Genomic DNA, 20,936 nt, shown 5'->3' with positions numbered 1-20,936 from the left:
CATCCACTTATTTTTTGAGACAGGTCTCATTGAACCTGGAGTTCATAGATGCAGCTAGGTTCACTGGCTGGTAAGCCCCAGCCATAGAGATCTGCCCAGCCCCCAGAATTCGGCTTACAGGTAAACTTGTGGGCCCAACTCTTATGTAGATGCTGGAGTTCGAACTCAGATCCTAGTTCACACCGGCAGGCAGTTTACCCACTGAGACATCCACCTGTCACGTGTGCTAAGCAGAGGCTTCCAGGAAGCTATATTTTTCCTCTTTCCTCCCCTTCCCTTCCTCTCTCTTTCTTTCTTTCTTCCTTTCTTTCTTTCCTGTTGTTTTGTCTTTAGTTTGTTTATTTTGAGACAGTCTCTCCTGGCTCAGAATTACTGGAGTAGAAGGTGACCTCTCTAGTACTTGATCGCCCTGGCTCCACATCTTTCATGTGCTGGGACTACAGGTGTGCAGTCCCGCTGTGAGAGTGGCTTCAGAAAGTCCAGTGCAAACAGAAGTTCATCTCTGGACTAGGGTGTAGTTTAGAGGCAGAGTGATTAGCATTCAGAGTCCTGGGGTCCATCCCCAACCTCACAAAATCAATAAACCACGCCCTGTGATTTGTGTCAGCCCAAGAGTAGTATGAAGGGAATTTTCTGAACACACTTAACAGATGGGTCATGTGATTGACCCCATTTTGCTGATGGGGAAACTGAGGCACAACTTCAATTTCAGGAGATTGGGGTGTGGGTGCTGCAATCTTAGAGTTTGGGTCGGCGGTCACGCCATGGTGCACCCGGCCTGCAGCTGGAAGACTTCCAGCTGCTGGCGGCCAACGGGGGAGGGGTGACCTCCAGTCGCCGCTACCGCACCCGCCCTCGAGCTGGGCTGCGGCCAGCTCCGCCCCCTGCAGCGTCCAGCTGCGAAGGGCGGGCACCAGGCTTGGAGAAGCGGGGACCCTGTCCGGAGGGCTGGTGGCCAGGAGCCGACTGAGACCCTAGGACGTGCTCAGGCCGCAGCGAGAGCGCGTGCACCCCCACGACCACCCTTCAACTTCGCCCCCAGGCCCCGCGGCCGAGGCGCCCGGGAGACTGGAGGGGCGTGGCTTTCTGGTGGGGGCGTGGCTACCGCGCTGGCTCCGCAAGCTTGCGGCGACTGAGGCGGAGCGGGCAGGACGCCTGGGACGGCGGAGGCTCGAGCGTGCCAGGCGAGTGGGACGGAGGGCTGATCGGGGTGGCGTGGGGTCCGGGCTACTCTAGGGGCACTATCAGGATTTCTAACCCACCTCCAACCCGAGGCTACAAGCTCGCACACTCTCTCTTAGCTGGTCCCTCTCAAGTCTTAACATCTGCGCCCAAACTTTGCAAACCGGAGCGTCTGGGTCCCCGCGCTCCTCTCCCCTCCCCAGCCCTGACCTGGGCCCTGCTTCCCTTGCCCCTAGCCCACCTCTATGCCTTTATCATTCCCTGCCTCTCTTCCTCTGCTCCGCCACTCTCGTCTAGCTCTGTCCCCTAACCTTCCCAGGTCCCCGCTCTCGCAGCTCCGGGTGGCCGGACCAGGCCCCTCAGCGGCGGGAAGGCATCCGGGCGTCCGGCCGGGCTGGGCCTGGCTGCTGGGCGGGTGTGGGGATCAGCAGATGTTTGCCATTAGACTGGGACCCCGCAGGCCCCGCCCCCTCCCCGCCCGGGGCGGGGTCCTCCTCACCCCCAACTTTAGGGGCGGAGGGAGCGCGGCAGGAAAACCCCCAGATCCCAGATTCACCCAGGCTGGTGGTGGGGGGGGGTGCACTCTGGGGAGACCCTGTGGCCCTTTCCTGGAAACTCCCACCTGTTGATTCTTCCAGCCTCCTTCCGCCTCTCTCATCCCGGGATCTTGTGGAGAGAGGGGCCTCCTCCGACTCCCGCCACGGAGTTACCAGCCTGAGGTTAGATAACGAGACCCGTAGACCTCCATCGCTCCATCTGGAGAGTAAGATGTATAGGGTCTAGGGGTGCTTTGGGCGAATCTGCCCCGTTTTAGGTTCAAGTCAGAGATCTGCCTGCCTCCGCCTCCCAAGTGCTGGGATTAAAGGCATGTGAGGCTACACTCAGCTTGCAAGATCTTTTTCCAAAAACATAAGCATGGCTGGGGATGGAGAACGTGGGCCTAGCATGTATGAAACCGGGGGTTCCACCCCAGAATGTATGGTGTGGTGTGGTGTAGCCAGCCACGCCAGCACTTATGAGGTGCAGGCTGGAGGATCAGGATTTCAGGGTCATCCCCAGCCACATAGTGAGTTTGAGGCCAGCCTGGGCTACAGGAAACTGCCTTAAATAACCAAACAAAACGGTGTGGTAATTATTCATTATTCATTCCACCTCAGTGCCCCTAGCCCAGGCTACCCCAATTCTGCTCCCTACTTCTGTGTCTCTCTTAAGTCCTCAGAAAATATTTTGGACTAACTTCCTGTCCTTGGAGGTTCTGAGGCTCCAGGCAGATGCAGAGCCAATTTTATCTACAACTGGTAACTGCATTTCAGGTGTTCATGCCAGCAAAGTGAGGGCAGAGACGTGAGGAGACACAAACTGGAGGGACAGAGCTATGGAGGGGAACTAAGCCAGAGGGAAGGACCATCCGAGGCCTGCCTTCATGCCCAGCAGGCGCCCCATCTGATCCACCCTCCCAGGCACCCACTGTCCCAACATCTACAGCCTAGAGTGGCCTGCTCTGGAGGGTGAGATGGGTGGAGGTGTCTGCAGCAAAGCAGCTGCAGGGCAGACAACAGAAAGGACTGACCTTGGCTAACCTCCAGGGTTGAAGTGGGCTTAGCAAGAAGTCTTGATTATCCCCACTCTGCAGCCTGTAGGCCCCCCTCTTTACTTCCATCTCTATGACTTTCCAGTCTTTCACCCCACTCTATCCCTACTGTATCCCCCCCCCCAACCCAGACACATCCTGAGGGGGCAGGAAGTTCTATGTAGCTGGGCAGTGAAACTGTTTATTTTTAGAGAAAATTGTTTCCATAAAGAGGAAGGCTTCTCAGAACTTGTATCCTCACCACTTTCCCGACCCTCCACAAGGGCCTGGACTGGCTCTCTGCTTTGAGGTCGCCGAGGGGTCCCACCTCCATGTTGTCCCTTACCCCCCTCTGCAACCCCACTGGAGTGTCCCTGTTAGCACCCTGGCCCTCCACCAGGCCTTACCCTGCTCTCCCTGTGCACTTTCTATGCTGGGCAAAGGGGAGGGGGCACAGGAAGGGTGGAGCCACCTGCCCTGGGGGCCATGTGCAGGCTGTGGGAACAGCTGGAGCCTGTCCAGGGCTGGACAGATGTGCACACAGTCAGGGAGGTTTGGTTTCTTTGTTCTAGGGCTTTCTACAGCCAGGCAAGGGTAGAAAGGAGTGTTCAAGTCTATGAGGGGTGCCTGACCTGGACAGAGTACTAGACCATCTGTGGAGGGTGGGTGGCCGCATCTCCTTCCTTCTCCCTGAAGATTGCCCTGCCAACCCTCTGCAGGTCAGCCTCAGCTGTCAGCAGGCTGTTGGGGAGACTCAGTTCCCTGAGTGACATCTGAGGAGCAACCACAGAGAGAGGATGGCCCAGGTCCTGCATGTGCCCGCCCCATTCCCAGGTCAGGGGCTGATCGGAGGGGAAGGGAGGGGGTTTGAATGGGGAGGATGCTCAGCCAGTCGGGGTGGGGGTGGGGAGAAGGCAGCCACATATGAGGGCCAGAGGTGGGGGAGCAGCTTTGACTCTGTGGCCTGACACACAGCTCTAACTGTGCCGGTCTGAGGCAGGGGACTGCCCTAATGTGAGGGTCTAAGGTGGGAGGACAGCCCTAATGTGAGGTCTGACTGAGGGAAGGACACCTTTGTTCTTGGCATTGATGGGTGACATGACCAGACAAGACCTTGTTGATCTACAATGGGCTGCCAGCACTAACAAAAGCCACTTGTGTCCCTGGGCTATCAGCTGGGCAGAAAGGGACACAGCAGTACTTAAAGGCCTTGGCTTTCCCCAACTCCAGGAACCCCTGGTCAGGCCTCCCCAGCGGCCTTCCCCAGCAAGGAGCCAGACCCACCGTACTCAGTGGAAACGCCCTATGGCTACCGCCTGGACCTGGATTTTCTTAAGTACGTGGATGACATTGAGAAGGGCCACACACTGCGCAGGGTGGCGGTACAGCGCCGGCCGCGCCTGGGTTCCCTGCCACGGGGCCCGGGCTCCTGGTGGACGTCCACAGAGTCTCTGTGCTCTGATGCCAGTGGGGACAGCCGGCACTCGGCCTACTCCTACTGTGGCCGCGGCTTCTACCCACAGTACGGAGCCTTGGAGACCCGAATCGGCTCCAACCCTCGTGTGGAGCGCACGCTGCTGGATGCGCGGCGCCGGCTGGAGGACCAGGCGGCTGCCCCATCGTCCGGTGGCCTGGGCTCCCTCACACCCAGCGCCGCGGGCTCCACCAGCTCCCTGGCAGGCGTGGGCCTGCTGCCCCCCACGCCTCGCAGCTCCGGCCTGTCCACCCCGGTGGCACCCAGCGCTGGTCACCTAGCCCACGTGCGCGAGCAGATGGCTGGAGCCCTGCGCAAGCTGCGCCAGCTGGAGGAGCAGGTCAAGCTGATCCCCGTTCTCCAAGTCAAGCTGTCAGTGCTCCAGGAGGAAAAGAGACAGCTCACCGTGCAGCTCAAGAGCCAGAAGTTTCTAGGTCACCCCTCAGGGACACGGAGCCGGAGTGAGCTCTGCCTGGACCTTCCCGAGGCCCCTGACGACCCTGCTGCACTAGAGACCCGCTCGGTGGGCACCTGGGTTAGAGAACGGGACTTGGGCATTCCAGATGGTGAAGCTGCCCTGGTAGCTAAAGTGGCCGTGTTGGAGACCCAGCTCAAAAAAGCGCTACAGGAGCTGCGGGCGGCTCAGACCCAGCAGGTCGACCTCCAGCCCCAGGCCTGGCCACCACCAGACACCCAGGTCCGCGTGGACACCGTGCGAGTAGTGGAGGGTCCCCGGGAAGTGGAGGTGGCAGCCAGCACGGCAGCCGGGGCCCTTGCACAGCGAGCTCAGAGTCTGGAACCCTACGGAACAGGGCTGAAGGCCCTGACCACATCTGGGGGACCAGAGAACACCCTCGTGTTCCGCAGTCATGAAGTGGTGGAGACCATGTGCCCACTGCCCACAGCTACCACTGGCAATGTGCACACAGCCAAGAAGATCAGCATTACAGAACGGAGTTGCACCGGTGCACCCAGGATGACAGGTGAGTGACATGATTGGGGAGTCCCAAGAGGACCCACGCCTCATCCTAACCTGAGCTAAACAGGTGGCCCCAGCCTATCAAAGTGAGAAGATCCCAGGGTGGACCTCAGAGCTGTAGGCATTGGGCAGAGAAATTCGGTGTCTTGTGCCTGGGGAGATGGCCCAATTGGTAGAGTGTTTACTGTTCAAGAACCTGGGTTCTGATCTCCAGCACCCACGTAAAAAAGGCAGGTGTGTTTGTCCGCACTTGTAATGCCATCGTGGGGAGACCGACGACGCAGGAAGATAATGGGGGCCAGATAGACAACAGGACTGCCCAGTGCGATGGCTCAGTGAGTGAAGGCACCTTTCAGGCAAGCCAGATGACCTGCGTCCTACCCCTGGAGTCCACATGGTAGGAAAGCAAAACTGACTCCTGCAAGTTGTTCTTTGAGCTCCACAGGTGTGCTGTGGCACGTGTGTGCCCTGGCCACATGAAAAATAATTTCTTTTAAAAGGTAGAGAGTACCTGAAGAGCACCACCTCTGTTTACCTCTGGCCTAAACACATATGCACATAGTACACACATAGTACACACGCACATGCATACATACACATTCACACTCATGTGTGCACACATACACATACACATGTATTTACACATTCACACTCATGCGTGCACACACACACATACACATGTATTTACACATTCACACTCATGCGTGCACACACATATACACATGTATTTACACATTCACACTCATGCATGCACACACATATACACATGTATTTACACATTCATACTCATGCGTGCACACACACATATACACATGTATTCACACATTCATACTCATGCGTGCACACACACATATACACATGTATTTACACATTCACACTCATGCATGCACACACACATACACACATGTATTCATACATTCATACTCATGCGTGCACACACACATATACACATGTATTTACACATTCACACTCATGCATGCACACACACATATACACATGTATTCATACATTCGTACTCATGCATGCACAAACATACATACCTGCATATGCACACTCGTACATACACGCACAAAGAAATTAACATCTAGCATACTGCCTTGTTGTGTTGAGGTGTAAAAAAAAAAAAAATCCAGGAAACACGAGTTGTTTGAAGGAGGTTTTCCATGGTTGTTGGTTTCCTAGCAAGTTCCCTCTTTTGAATTAAGAACTGGCAGGAACAAGACTAGATAGTGTCTTGTTTGTGTTACTGAGGGACAGCCTCGGGCACAGCTGGATGCAGGTGCTCAGGAGTTGCGGCAGCTCTAACTCACTGTTGAGTGGGAACTTCAGATGCATGAATCTGGAATGAATGAATGAATGAGGCGCTCCACAGCTCTGCTTAGTCCACATAACACCAGATAAAACCCCCAGGAGTGGGCCTCAATGGCAGAACCAACCATTGAGTCCTGAGGGCAAAGGAGACCCTCCCTAAGCCCAGTGCCTTTGGAAGAGGAAGGGGGCGTACCCGGAGGAAGTGCTGAGCCCTCATGCCAGGAAGGGCTGCATGCAGATCGCCGGCTGGCCAGAAGCTGCCAGCGTGATTCATGAGATTAGTGACAGCTGTACTGTCTTGGCACAGGCCAACGGGTGCCAGCTGCTGTGCTAAGTGTCTCACCAAGGGGGGCGGAGGAAGATGGGCCCACAGCCAGATACCCCGGGTTCTATCACTGTATGATCCCAGCTGAATGACACCACCTCTCTGAGCCTCCATTTTCTCCCCTGTGACTTGCTCTAATACAGATACCCTTCCAGGACCCTTGGAAGTGAATGTATACAGTAAGCGCTCAAGCAGTGCTTCTCGCTGTTTCTGCTGACAGTTAGCAGGTTGACCTGATTTATTTCTTTAGGCTGCTTGGTTTTAAGTTTTCCTTTCTTCCCCTTTTGGAGTATGTGGCGTTTGAGACAGTCTTGCTGTGTCGTGCGGTCCAGCCTTGAGCCCTTCCCATCTTTCTCTTCCCCACTCTCCGCATCCTGCAGTGCTGTGTATCAGGAGACCTGGGTTGGCTTAGCCTTGAACTCTCAATCTGCCTGCTTCAGGTCGGTCCCCCCCCCCCCCCCCCGTAGTTGGAATTACAAGACATTTAATCCATGCCTGACTTCAACTCTGCTTATAGTTGGGGAAACTGAGGCTTAGCACCAGGGTCTGCACCTAGGACCCAGGAACCCTGCATCTCACCCCGAGATCCGGGTCACGTTGGCTAGAGCCCTGCTGACTCTAACGGGCACTGGCTGCAGGGCGAGGGCCCAGCTGTGTTTCCTTGCTTCCCTGTGTTCCTGGCCAGCTACGGAAACCACCCCTCTGTTCCATGTCCATCCAAACACCCAGCCCTGAGGTTCTGGCCCCTGGCCAGGGGCCCGCCCAGCATAGCCTTGGAATCTTTGAGAGGCACCCTCCATTCCAGACATGCCTCCCAGGGCAGTCATAGGGCCTTCTGCTCACAGGACAGAGAGACAAAGCTATGTTCACTGCCTGTGGAAGACTGCCACACTGAAAGTCCTCCCTCATGTCTCACTGTACTCCCTGTTGCTGCATCTTGGCCTCACTTAGATGGAGCTGGCGTACACACGTACACACACACACACACATATGTATGTTCATTTGTTTCATCTCGTTCAACAGATGCTTAGTGTTTATTGTCACAGATGATACTGAGGACACAGCAGGAGGTCATACTCACCCATGTACCTGCTCAGGGCCTTCGAGATGGCTCAGAAGGGAAAGGTGCTTGCTGCCAAGTCTGATCTCGGACCCACGTTTTTGTTTGGTTTTGGAGACAGGGTCTCACTGTATGTGACTGGTTGGCCTGGAGCTTGCCACGGAGACCAGGCTGGCCTCCAGTTCACAGATACCTACCTGCTTCTGCCTCCCGAATTCTGGGATTGAAGGGATTGAAGGCGCACACTATCATGCCTGACCCAGAGACTCACATATTGAAAAGAATCTCAACCCCACCCCCACCCCCGACACACACACAATCCTCTGAGCTTCACACAGGCACCAAGCCATAACACACACCCTGTTTCCCCCACTAAGTAAATAAATATATAAACAAATGTACTTTAACTTTAAAGACAGGATCTCATTATGTAGACCAGGCTACCTTCAAGTTCACAGAGATCTGCCTCTGACTCCGGAGTATTGGAGTTAAAGATGTGAACACCAGCATGCCCAGAAATTAGTGTAATTAAAGGGAAACAAAACTTCAGAAAATGTACAAGAGACAAAGTATCCACATGGGAAATTTGTGTTCAGATCAAAACTGAGGGAAACGAGGCAGGGCCGGTGACAGTTCCCTGGGAACATGGCCACCCTGTGCCCTCCTCTGTAATTTTTTTTTTAAGATTTATTTATTATTATATGCAAGTACACTGTAGCTGTCTTCAGACACTCCAGAAGAGGGAGTCAGATCTTGTTACTGTTACGGATGGTTGTGAGTCACCATGTGGTTGCTGGGATTTGAACTCCGGACCTTCAGAAGAGCAGTCGGGTGCTCTTACCCACTGAGCCATCTCACCAGCCCCTCGTCTGTAATCTTGAGCATACTTTTCAAGCTCTGTGTGGTCTACTGCCATAGCACCCCAAACCTCCTCAAACTGCAACACTCTCCATCTGTAAATTGGGTGTCCTGACAGATCACTGTGCCTAGAATCCCCCTTGAGGGGCTCAGGGTGACCCATGGTAATAGCACAGCTGCCTGGTGCTGTGAGGCCCTGGGCTCTGGCCCTGGCCCTGTGAATCCAGTTGTGTAGTCTGGCCGTGGGTGCTCCCGGTCAGCTCTAGGTTCTGTAGTGTCCTTTGACTGAATATAGTCAGGTGTGGTAGCACAGGCTTATAAGCCCAGCACTCAGGAGGCTGAAACAGGGGGACCGCCTCAGCTTCAAGACCAGCCTGGGCTACTGAGTGAATCTTACACAGGAAATGCTAAAGTAGGTGATGGAGAAGATAGAGCCTCTAGGGCAGAGAATCGAGAAGAGGCCCCAGGCCAGGCACAGCCCAGGATCCAAGTCCCCGGGATCAAGAAGAACTTGGGCTAGTGAATGATCTAGAAAGTGGAGGGCAAGAGTGAGCTGCTGGAGGAACCTAAGCAGCCAGGGGTGAGTGAGTGTCACGGACTCCTGATTTGGGGCAGCAGTATCAGAAACAAAATATGGTGTTTGCTGAGGTTGATGGGCCTGATGATACATCATGGAGCAGTCCTTGGAGGAAGAGGCAGGGGGAGGTGACCTCTTTAGCATCTAGTGAGAGCTATGTTTCTCAGCAGAGCAGGAATTTACTTTCTCCAGCTGAAGAGTCGGGGAAGCCCCCACCTCCACAAACACACAGACACATCCCCAGGCTGGAGAGAGGTAGGCAAGATGGAGTGAAAGACCTGGAGTCCTGTATGCACGTGCACACACACACACACACACACAAACCTTACAGCCAAGAGTGGTGGCAACACTCCTTTAATCCCAGCATTCTGAAGTCAGAGACAAGTAGGTCTTTGAGGTTGAGGCCAGCCTGGGCTATATAGTGAGCTCCGGGACAGCCAGCTATGGCTCAAGCAAGACCCCCACTCAAGCAACAAAAATGTGATTTATTTTCTTTGTAGAAGGATTGGAAAGTACAGAAAAATCTAGAATACCTTGGAGTAGCTGCTTTCTACATTTTGGGTTGTTCTGTTTTGCTGAGCCAGGGTCCCACTCCAGTCCAGGCTAGCCTGGAACTCATGGTCATGCTGCAGCCTCAGCTTTTCCGAGTATTGGGGTGCCAGGGGTGCGCAACCAGCACAGCTCCCACCCTTGGCTGCTGTGCCTCGCACACGCTGGGCCAGCATCCTACCTGGGCCGTGCTCCAGCCCCAGCTCTAAATTTCTATTTTATAGTTTAATTCATTAATTTAGAGGCAGTGTCTCAGGTAGCCCAGGATAACCCTGCTCTCCTGATCCCCAGGCCTCTTCCCCTTGAGTGCTGGATGCGGGAGTGAGCCACCATGCCTGTTTCACAGGGTGCTGGGCATGATACCCAGGGCCTGGAGCAGGCTCGCACGTGTCCTCCCACCCCAGCCTCAGTCCTGTGTTTATTTTGTAGGAGTGTGTGTGTGTGTGTTTGGGACAGTTCTATTTTGTAGCCCAGGCTGCTCTTTTGCCTGCCTCTTGTCTGGCTTGCCAAAGCTGGGACCTCAGGCTTGAGCCACCATAGCCAGCCTGAATTTTTCAAATGCATAAAAGAAAAGTATGTTTTTAGTATCTGGCACCACAAAGCTGGTGGAGATTATTGTTTTGTTTGATTGTATTTATTTTTTCAGCTGCAGTGGAACCCAGGTCTCGTACATCCTGGGCAAGTGCTCTGTTCCTGGGCCGGGCCCTGAACCTGGACCTCTCATGTTTTCCTTTTGTTTTTCCCCAGCCACATAAAAATGCAAAGGCTACCGAGCATCATAGCACATATAGCCTACCAAGCTCATTTCTGCACTTGGGAGACTGAGGCAGGAGGATTGTGGTGAGTCCTAGGTACTTCTAGGGCTACATAGCAAGATGCCATCTTGCTTTAGAGAGAACAGAGAACGGAATGGAAAAGAAAGAGGATGTAGATAAACACTGGCTTGGGCCGTCTTGGCTGGAGAGGGTGTGTGGAGATGGAGGCAGAGGATCAACGGTTAGAGGACGCAGAAAATAAAAAAGGAAAAGCTTTGTAGTGGTGGCACACACCTTTTAATCCCAGCACTGGAGGCAGAGGCAGGCAGATTTCTGAGTTCGAGGCCAGCCTGGTCTACAGAGCGAGTTCCAGGACAGTGAGGGCTACATAGGAAAACCCCGTCTTGCAGAAAACACAGAAAGAAAGAACAAAGGAAGTTCTTTTCACTTTTCCTGCGTTTATTGTTTTAAGAGAGAATCAAAGGGCGGCCTGGGGTACATAATATTCTGCCTCAAAAATACACATAAAATAAAACCAGGGGCTGGAGAGGTGGCTTCGCAATTAAGAGCGCTGGCTGCTCTTATGAGGACCTGTTTGCCTCTTGGCAGCCGCACCAGGAGCCTCCCCAGGCACACTCTTGATTAAAAATAAATCTTAGAAAACACCGACAGACACAGTTGTCCAACAGCACGGTGTGTGCAGTCTTGCTGAGCTCGGCTTGCCCATTTTTTCAATTATAGCTTTCATCTCAATCCAGTCATTATATATGTTTTTCATTTTTCTTCTGTTTTGTTTTTTTGTTTTCTGAAACAGGGACTTTCCTGTGTACTGTAAGCCTCCCACAGCCTGAGTCCCCTCCTCAGCACTGGGGTCACAGATGCCCACTGCCATGCGTGGCCATCATACTTTGTCCCCTATTGAATGACTTACAGACGTATTTATTTGTTCCGGGTGTATGTGCGGGCATGTGTGGATGTTCGAGCAGGGCTTTGGGAAGACATCTTTCTCCTACCATGTGGGTCCAAGAGATCAATCTAAGCTAGACACTTAGCAGCTCCTTTCTTCACTGACCCATCTCGCCCGCCCCACATTTTGCTTTTTGAAGATGATGTTTCCCTGTGCTTCCCTGGCTGGCTACCAAACAATCCTCCTGCCTCACCCTCTCCATTCCCTGGGCCCTCAGGCATGTGCCACCACCCCAGGCCTTTTAATGACTTTGCTGCACCCCACCTTCAAGCTGCTAATTTAGATATTCCGTGTCCTTGAAAAACATTCTCGGTGCCTGCCTGATTTCCTTAAATGGTCTTGTGTTTCAGAAAAACAAGATTCTCTCTCTGTTTCTTGTTTTTTCCACTTTAATTTTTTTTTCCTCCAGTGCTGGGATGGGGCTGTGGACATCTTGCAAGCCAGGCGAGAACCATGCGGCTGAGTGCGGCTCCTGTATTTTATTACGTCTATTAATTACCTTTGGAGGGTAATGTGTGGCAGTTAGAGGGCAGTTTGGGGGGGGGGGTCCGTTCTCTTCTTCCACACTGTGGTCCTGAGGATCAAACTCAGGTCACCAGGCCTGACAGCAAGCCCCTTTGTGGGCTGAGCCACCTTGTCAGCCCTGCGTCCAGCAGTTTCTCTGGGAATCTGAATCCAGGCTGTCTGTTGGCTCTTGTGGCTGACCTGCTGAGTCGCCACCCCAGCCCCTTTATTTGTTTTGTTCTTAGGTTAAGTCTTACAGTTGTGCAGCCTAGCCTCTAATCCACCTTAGCTGGGTGGCCTTTGACCTGTTATCCTCCTGGGTGGGGAAAGGGGTGGGGTGGGGGTGTTGAGCACACGTGAGGAATGTGGTGTGAGCCCCTCGTGAGCATCCCGAAAGCAGCAGCCACAGGCTTTGGTTTGAGATGGAGTGCCTTGTTTGCTCCATCCGCCCCCCTGCTGGCCGACTTAGGGTTCTGCAGCTGCACGCCCATCTCTCCATAGCTGCCCTGGGATCACACACACAGCCCTGCTGGGGTTTGAGGATTTGAACTCAGAACCTAAGGCTTACACTGCAGGGGTGCTTTGCTCACTGAGGCATCTCCCCAGCACAAGGGATTTTTAAAAATTGTTACATTTTTATTTATTGGGGGAAGAGGGGTGTCAGAGGCTAACTTTCAGGAGTCAGGCTTGGCAGCAAGCACCTTTAACCTAGGAGCCCTCTTGCTGGGCCTAGAAAAGGTTTATTTTTCCCTACTGTTATTTCTGACCTGAAGCTGTTTGAATGCACAGATGCAGAGTGCTGAGACACGGGCCACTGGAGGCCTGCCGTTGCTGCCGTTGTGTTGGTTTTGCTTTGCTTTGGTTTGGTTTTTCCAAAACAGGGTTTCTCTGACTAGCCCTGGTGATCCTGAAACTCACTCTGTAGACCAGGCTGGCCTTGAACTCAGAAATCCGCCTGCCTCTGCCTCCCAAGTGCTGGGATTAAAGGCATGAACCATCATCACCTGATATTATTTCAACATGTGAACACCCAGCTGGGGTTGGAAGGAACCTTTTTTGTTTAGTTGGGGGTTGTGTTTTTTTTTTTTTTTTTTTTTTTTTTTTTTTTTTTGGTTTTTCGAGACAGGGTTTCTCTGTGTAGCCCTGGCTGTCCTGGAACTCACTCTGTAGACCAGGCTGGCCTTGAACTCAGAAATCTGCCTGCCTCTGTCTCCCAAATGCTGAGGTTAAAGTTGTGTGCCACCACTGCCCCGACGGAAGGAACCTTTTAAGCCTAGTTTGTTGGTTTTTCTTCTTTCTCTTCTTCACACAAGCTCTTGCACATACATAGCACATATTTGTATACATGTATGCAGATAGATAGATAGACAGATAGACAGACAGATAGGCTGGACTCACATTCCTCGTGCCTCAGACTCCTAGCCCTGGAGCCTGGATTACAGGGACAACCTAGCACACAGACTATATCTAAGATTTATCGTTGCTCCTTTTTTTTTTTTTTTCTTCGAGACAGGGTTTCTCTGTGTAGCCCTGGCTGTCCTGGAACTCACTTTGTAGACCAGGCTGGCCTCGAACTCAGAAATCCTCCTGCCTCTGCCTCCCAAGTGCTGGGATTAAAGGCGCACCACCACCGCCCAGCGTTGCTCCTATTTTTTATCCTCGAGATGCATGGTGTGTTTGGGGGAGGCAAGCATGTTGCTACCGAAGACATGCCAGTGTCAGACGCCAGTCCTCACCTTCTGCTTCTCTCTTGTTTACTGCTGGTTCCCCAGGCTAGCCCAAGGGCTTCCAGTGGTTTCCCATCTTGCCATAGGAATTGCAGACTTCCACCACTATGTCCAGCTTACACATAAATGAACTCAGGTCATCAGGCTAGTTCCCTTACCCACTGAGCTGCCCTGCCAGCCCTCCAGCCCCCAGCATTCAAAATCTGCAGCTCTAAGCCAAGCATAGTGGGGCACGCCTGCTATGCCAGCCCCCAGGACTGAGACAAGAAGCTCTCTAGGACAAGGTAGGCCTGAGATGTAAAGAAATACCCACAAAACAGCAGCAGCAAGAGCCTGAGGATGTAATTTGGTTGGTAGAATGTAGCCCCAGAATGCAGGAAGTGCTGGCTTCTATCCCAGAGCTTGGGAGGTAAAGGCAGTGAGTTCAAGGCCAGCCTGGACCACATGAGACTCGGTCTCAAAAAAGACAATGAGCAAGCCAGAGCCACAGCTCAGTTAAGAATACTGCAATAGTGTACACAACCCAGGTTCCATCCCCAGGACCGCAAAACAATAATAATAAATAAGTAAATGAGAATTTTGAAGCACCCAGCCCTAGTGCCTGGCTCACAAAGTAAATTCAACTCCCTGTTAGCTGAGGCACCACACCCTGGACTATACTGCTTTTGGACACATTTGTAGCCAAGTATCCCACCCCACCCTGTCCTGTCCACACTCAGCCTGTGTAGAGAAAGCACTCTAAGCTACTTGCAGAACTTGAGTAGCGCCCAGGAACTTCAGGAAGCAATGAATTGCTTCTGTTACCGGAGAAAAAGAAAAAAAAAAAAAAAGTTAGTGGCACTAGCTTCTACCTTTAATCCTAATACTGAGGCAGGCCATCCCTCAGGCCAGCCAGGGTTACACAGTGAGACTCTTTCTCTGAAAACAAAACATTGAATCTTAAAAAAAAAAAAATTAACTATTAAAGAGAACTTCCACTCTTGGGCCCTTGGCGGAGCTGGACCCATAGGAGGACATGAGTGCCTTAAGAAGGAGGGGCACAGAGCCACAGCAGTATGACAAGGGCCATAGGCAGCAAAGTGAAGTGGAATCACACTGAGCCCACACTTAGTGGCTTGGGTACTGCACGTCCTTGGAGACTGGGCCCAAGAAGTCACATGTGTCGGGTGTGGTAGTACACGCCTTTGATCTCACACTCCTGAGGGAGAGACCAGACACTCTGTCTGATTTTGGTGCCAGCTTGGTCACATAGTGAGTTCTAGGCCACCAAAGTTACACAGTGAGACTGTGTTTGAAAAAAAAAACAAAGTGCAGAGAGATGGCCAGAGGTTAAGAGCACTGGCTGCTCTTGCAGAGGCCCAGGTTCAATTCCCAGCACCCACATGGTGGCTCACACCATCCAGTTCCAAGGAAGCTAATGGATGCTCTTTCTCTTTTGTGCAGGCACCAAGATGCACACAGTGCATAGACAGACAGACAGACATACACAGACAAACAGACATGCACAGACATACATTCAGGCAACACACATGCACACACTAAAAAAAATCTGTAAAACTTAGAATAAATGATATGTGGAGTAAAAGTGCCCCCTTCCATGTGTGTGTTACATGTGTGTTACGTGTGTGTGGGAGCCTCTGTGGACAGGGCAGTGCTCATTCATGTCAGGTTGCCAGCCTTGTACAGCAAATGCCCTTATCTTCCTTGCTGGTAAAGCCATCTTGGTGGCCACTCCAGCAGCAGAAGGCGCATTTATAATGATCTGCAGTTGACCATCTCCAGAGCTTGCTTTCTTTTTATTGAAACAGAGTCCTGCTACGCAACCTTGACTGGCCTGGAGCTTGCTGTGTAGACCAACCTGATGTCAGTCTCACAGAGAGCTTCTATCTCTGCCCCTGCCCCTGCCCCTGCCTCTCCAGTGCTGGGATTAGAGGCCTGCGGCACCGCACCAAACCTACTATACTTTTATCTTCTCCTAGTAAAATTTTGGCAGAGCGGGGTTTTGATTTGATTGGTTGATTGATTGCGGTGCTGACTTTGGAACCCGAGGCCTCCCATGCTAGACAGGTGCTCTCCCACCAAGCCAAGCCCCAGCCCCTCACTGGGGAGTCTAGGCAGGTACTTTACTACTCAACTATGTCCTGAGGCCCAACTTTTCAAATAGTTTATAAATGCAAAGTTTTTCAAAGGTATGGTGGTACATGTCCCTAACCTGGATCACCACAAACCCAAGGACACCCTGAGCCACAGAATGAGATCTGGGCCAGTCTAAGCTCTACAGGGAGCTGGTCTTGGAGAATATAAATTTAAGTTTTAGTTTTTAAATCTTCTAATGGCTCCCATTCCCTGTTCCTGTTCCTGACCAGAGTGATATCTGCTTGGTGTTAGATCAAGACAGTGCATCCCTCCCATGGTTTAGGCAGGCAATACATTGTGTGTGTTCTTTAAGGAATCGAGTAAAAGCCGTGTATAGTGGCGAAGAATCCAAGCGTTCCTGTGGGAGGATAGAAGGCAGAGGCAGGAGAGTCCAGAAGCCTGCAGGTCAGCTAGCCTGGCCTACCCAGGAGCAAACAGCTAAGGACTCATCTCCTACAGGACAGAAAGTAGAGACCTGCAGCCGAGGCTGTCCCCAGGCCTTCATGAATGTGCCCACGCGCGTGTGCATGCACATTCACACACACACTCACAGTCTTTTTTTTTTTTTTTTTTTTTTATTTTATGTAAGTACACTGTAGCTGTCTTCAGACACTCCAGAAGAGGGAGTCAGATCTTGTAAGGGATGGTTGTGAGCCACCATGTGGTTGCCAGGATTTGAACTCTGGACCTTCGGAAGAGCAGTCGGGTGCTCTTACCCACTGAGCCATCTCACCAGCCCCCCCCCTTTTTTTTTTTTTTTAAAGATTTATTTATTATATGTAAATACACTGTAGCTGTCCTCAGACACACCAGAAGAGGGCATCAGATCTCATTACAGATGGCTGTGAGCCACCATGTGGTTGCTGGGATTTGAACTCAGGACCTCTGGAAGAGCAGTCAGTGCTCTTAACCACTGAGCCATCTCTCCAGCCTACACTCACAGTCTTATGCATACGTGCACACATACACACACAGTTACAGTCACAGATCCAGTCATATACACACAATCACACATGCTCACATTAACACAGTCACTCACCCCCCCCCCTCTCTGTCTGTCTCTCTCTCTCACATACACACAGATAAAGAAGAGAAAATACCAGGAAGGAGTGGGGTTGCCCACCTGTGAGCCCTGTACTTGAGCAATGAAACAAGAATTACTTCAAGTTCTGGGCTGGCCTAGGCTATATAGTAATGCCATGAGTTAAAAGATTTGAAGTTCACATCTCTCTTCTGACCACCACACTCTTGCTGCAATTGCATTTTTTTTTTCTCTAGAAAATACTCAGGGTGACACAGAGGGTGAAAATTGAGTCTGAAGCCAGGACTGTGAGGCCTCTGAGCGCTGTCACTGGCAGACTGCCGAGACAACTGTATGGTACCGCTCCCCTGCCTGGGATCTGCTCACTGGCCTCCTTTCCTCCCTCTGTAATCTGAGCCCTTGGCGAGGTGAAAGTTTGGAGGTGTGGTGTGAGGACTAGCTCAGCTGTGGAAAGGACCGCAAGTCACATGGCCATTATGACTCTCAGGTGGTTCGTGGGGTTTGTTGGATGCACTGTGCGAGTCAGAGCACGCCTCTGGGGCTCCTCAGATGCATCTAACTTGTTTTCTTTTTTGTAAGATTTATTTATTACATAGTGTTCTCTCTGCATGTATCCCTGCACACCAGAAGAGGGGATCCGATCTCATTATGGATGGTTGTGAGCTACCATGTGGGTGCTGGGAATTGAACTCAGGACCTCTGGAAGAGCACCCAATGCTCTTAACCTCTGAGCCATCTCTGCAGACCTGGAACTTGCCAGATAGGCTAGGCTGTGGTTAAGCTCGGCTCGAGGATGACATATGACAAGTGCTTATCTGTGGATTCTAGGGTCAGCTCAGGTCCCCACGCTGGCAAAGCAAGCCCTGTCCCGGAGAGCCCTTTCCTTTGCTGGGTTCTTCCTTCTCTGTTTGTTTGAGGCAGGGCCGCACTGGCCTGAAACGTAATTGCATGTATATATTTAGTGATGAAGGTGTGCCTCTGTGGAGGAGGCTTTTCTAAGACAACTACCTGGGAAGCTGGTTGTCTCTTCCCACCATACAGGTCCATGGCCCATCCCTTGCCGCCGCCCCCCATCCCCACCCCCTGTGCATGTGCGTGTGCATCTGTGTATGTGTGTGTGTCTGTCTGTGTGTGTGTCTGTGTCTCTGTGTGTGTGTGTCTGTGTGTGTGTGTGGTTAAATATTTGTTACTGATGTGAACCAGATGCCCACACAGGGCAGAAGGCGGCACCAGATCCCCAGGTGTTTCAGGCTGCGGTGAGGTACCTGGCATGGGAACTGAACTCAGGTCGTCTGGAACTCACTCAGTAGAACAAGCTGAGCTAAGTAGAACTACTTAGTAGACCAGGCTGAGCCATCTCTCCAGCACCAACCAACCCTTGTGTTTTGTTTTTACTGTTTATTGGTTTTTGGCTTGTTTGTTTGTTTGGTTTTGTTTTTTTTTGAGACAGGGTTTCCCTGTGTAGCCCTGGCTGTCCTAGAACTCACTCTGTAGACCAGGCTGGCCTCGAACTCAGAAATCTGCCTGCCTCTGCCTCCCGATTAAAGGCGTGTGCTACCATGCCTGGCAGCAGTCAGTGCTCTTACCTGCTGAGCCATCTCTCCAGCCCCGTTTGTTTGATCTTTGAGACTGGATCTCACACTCTAACTCACACTGTCTTCCCATTTGTATTCCTGCCTCCATACCTAAGTGTTGGAACTGCACAGATACACCACCACACCTGGTTTATGTGGGGGACAGGACCCAGAGATTGCAGAGTGCTAGGCAGGCGCTCTACCATCAAGCCCAGCATTGTGCTTTTTAGAGATCACATCTCACTCTGTAGCCCAGGCTAGCCCTTCTCCCTCTACCCAAGGACAACAAGCCTAGACAAGCACACTAGCTAGGCCCTTTTCATTTTTCTGATCTCCTGAGATGGCAAATCTCTGTTCTGCCCTCTCCTGCAGAGCCTTCCTCCGTTAATCCACGCCCTGCTGCAGCCTCTGTGGTACAGCCTGAGAACCCTGTCCCGGCTGCCCAGGACACCACTGACAAGAAGCCCACCAGGCCAGCAGCAGCATCGCAGGACTCACAAGCGGCTGACGGAGCAGGTAAGCAGACATCCGTGAGGGACACAGGACCCCAGTAATCCCGAGTGGACTCAGAATCACAAGCCACTCACGCCACACCGTCTTTCTTAGGCAGAGCCTCTTTGGCCACGAAGAGGAAAGAGGACCCCGCAGACCCTGAAGTCAACCAGAGGAACCTCCAGTTTGTGGGAGTCAATGGCGGGTGAGTGGATCTCCAGCCCCTGGTGACTCTTAAGTCCTTCATACTGTAACGCTGAAGATGAGGAACAGGGGCCCTGAGCTAAGCGCCACACTCAGCCTGGCCCTCACAGTTAATTCCTTGCGTCAAAGCATAAGGAAGATCAGACAAGGAAACTGAGGTAAAGGAATATGTGTATCTTCCTCGGACCTGTTCAGTGGCTCTGAGCCTGCGTAGGCCGGCTGTGCCTGCAAAGGGCCTATTCAGGTCAGTGCCCCAGAACAGCACTGCAGGTCCAGTGGAGGCTGTGACGGTTGCAGCGTGGGCTTGCGTGTGGATTTCAGACCCCTACTTACCCGAAGTGACTTGCTTCATCCCCAGTGTAAAATGTCTCAACTGAGGATCAGAGATGTCACACCAATCCCTCTTGTACCCACTCATCAGAGTCCTTCCCTGTCCCCCCAGGTATGAGTCCCCCTCGGAGGACTCCAGCACAGCAGAAAACTCCGAACACGAGAGCACAGAGAACGAGGGCCCGGAGCCACCAGCAAGGGTTCTGAGCCCAGCTGAATGTCCTCAGCTCAGGCCTCCAGGGGCTGCAGTGGCCACGACCAGTCTGGAGGGGCCCCAGCTCTCCCAGGAATCCCAGCGTGTGCCTGCACCTGAGGTGGCGTCAGGACCCGATCCTGAGGAGGAAATTCGGTCAGTTCTCTGGGTGGGATGGCATCGGCGAGTGTCCCTGATCTGCTGCTGCCTGGGGTCCGGCCATGCAGGCTTCCTGTCAGTCGGTCACTCTCACTCTCTATGGGACAAGCAGCACTTGACTTTGAGCATCTCACATGACCTTCTGAATGTTTTCTTGTCTTTTTGAGACAGGGTCTAACTTTGTAGACCTGGCTGTCCTGGAACTCACTAAGTAGACCAGGAGAGCCTCAGGCTCAGAGCTCTGCCTGCCTCTGCCTCATGGGTACATGTCGTATGTGTACACATGTATTTGGACATGCATATGGGTATGTGTGCATGGGAAGACTCCCGGTCAGTGTTGTTTCTTTATCTTTCTTTTCATGTGTGTGTATGTGAGGAGGTGTGGGTGTGTGTACTGTGTGTGTGTGTGTGTGTGTGTGTGTGTGCACACAGGACCGTGTTTTTTGTGTCTGTGTGTGTGATGTGGGCGTTTGTGTAGGTATATGTGTACATATGTGTGCATGGGAATACCCAAGACTGGCATTCAGTGTCTTTGGCCATGTCTGTTCAGCCAGCGTCTCTCCCTGACCCCTCCTAACTGTGCAATGCAGTTTAGCTTGCTGGCTTGTTCTGCAGATCAGCTGTGTCCTCTGTCCGCATACAGGGCTTACAGCTCCCTCCCACGTACCCACCCAGAATTTCTCTGGGTTCTGGGGATGTGGGTCCCTGCCCTCACATCAGCACTGTAAATCCCTGTCTACCGAGCCACCTTCCCACCCCCTCCCTTTTTATTCTGAGATAAGGTCTTATTAGGTTGCCCAGGCTATCTTGAATTTGCAATCCTACTACCTCCAGTTGCTGTGTGTTAGGATTACAGACAGGTGTGACCAGCCTAGTTTATGGGGTGCTGGGCCTCATGCCAACTGAACCTCACGCCCATCTCCAGCCCGCTCTTTGCACTTGCTTTGTAAAGTTGCTAAGTTACCCAG

General features: G+C 52.3%; 1 protein-coding gene across 1 annotated transcript in view; it reads left to right on the top strand.

Moving 5' to 3' along the window:
• The first annotated feature begins 1,119 nt into the window (after positions 1–1,119).
• The window catches only part of Kank2 (KN motif and ankyrin repeat domains 2), a 31,774-nt gene continuing 11,957 nt past the window's right edge, over positions 1,120–20,936 (top strand). Inside the window, exons 1-6 of the mRNA NM_145611.4 lie at positions 1,120–1,184; positions 3,472–3,586; positions 3,983–5,209; positions 18,963–19,106; positions 19,197–19,287; positions 19,729–19,965. Of these exons, the coding sequence (NP_663586.3) occupies positions 3,550–3,586; positions 3,983–5,209; positions 18,963–19,106; positions 19,197–19,287; positions 19,729–19,965 (1,736 nt within the window). The 5' untranslated portion in view covers positions 1,120–1,184; positions 3,472–3,549. The remainder of the gene's footprint in view (positions 1,185–3,471; positions 3,587–3,982; positions 5,210–18,962; positions 19,107–19,196; positions 19,288–19,728; positions 19,966–20,936) is intronic.

The sequence above is a fragment of the Mus musculus genome, chromosome 9 (genome assembly GCF_000001635.26).
Source record: "Mus musculus strain C57BL/6J chromosome 9, GRCm38.p6 C57BL/6J".
Lineage (NCBI taxonomy): Eukaryota > Metazoa > Chordata > Mammalia > Rodentia > Muridae > Mus > Mus musculus.
Note: the sequence above shows the minus strand (reverse complement) of the source record. Positions and strands in the feature narration are given on the sequence as shown.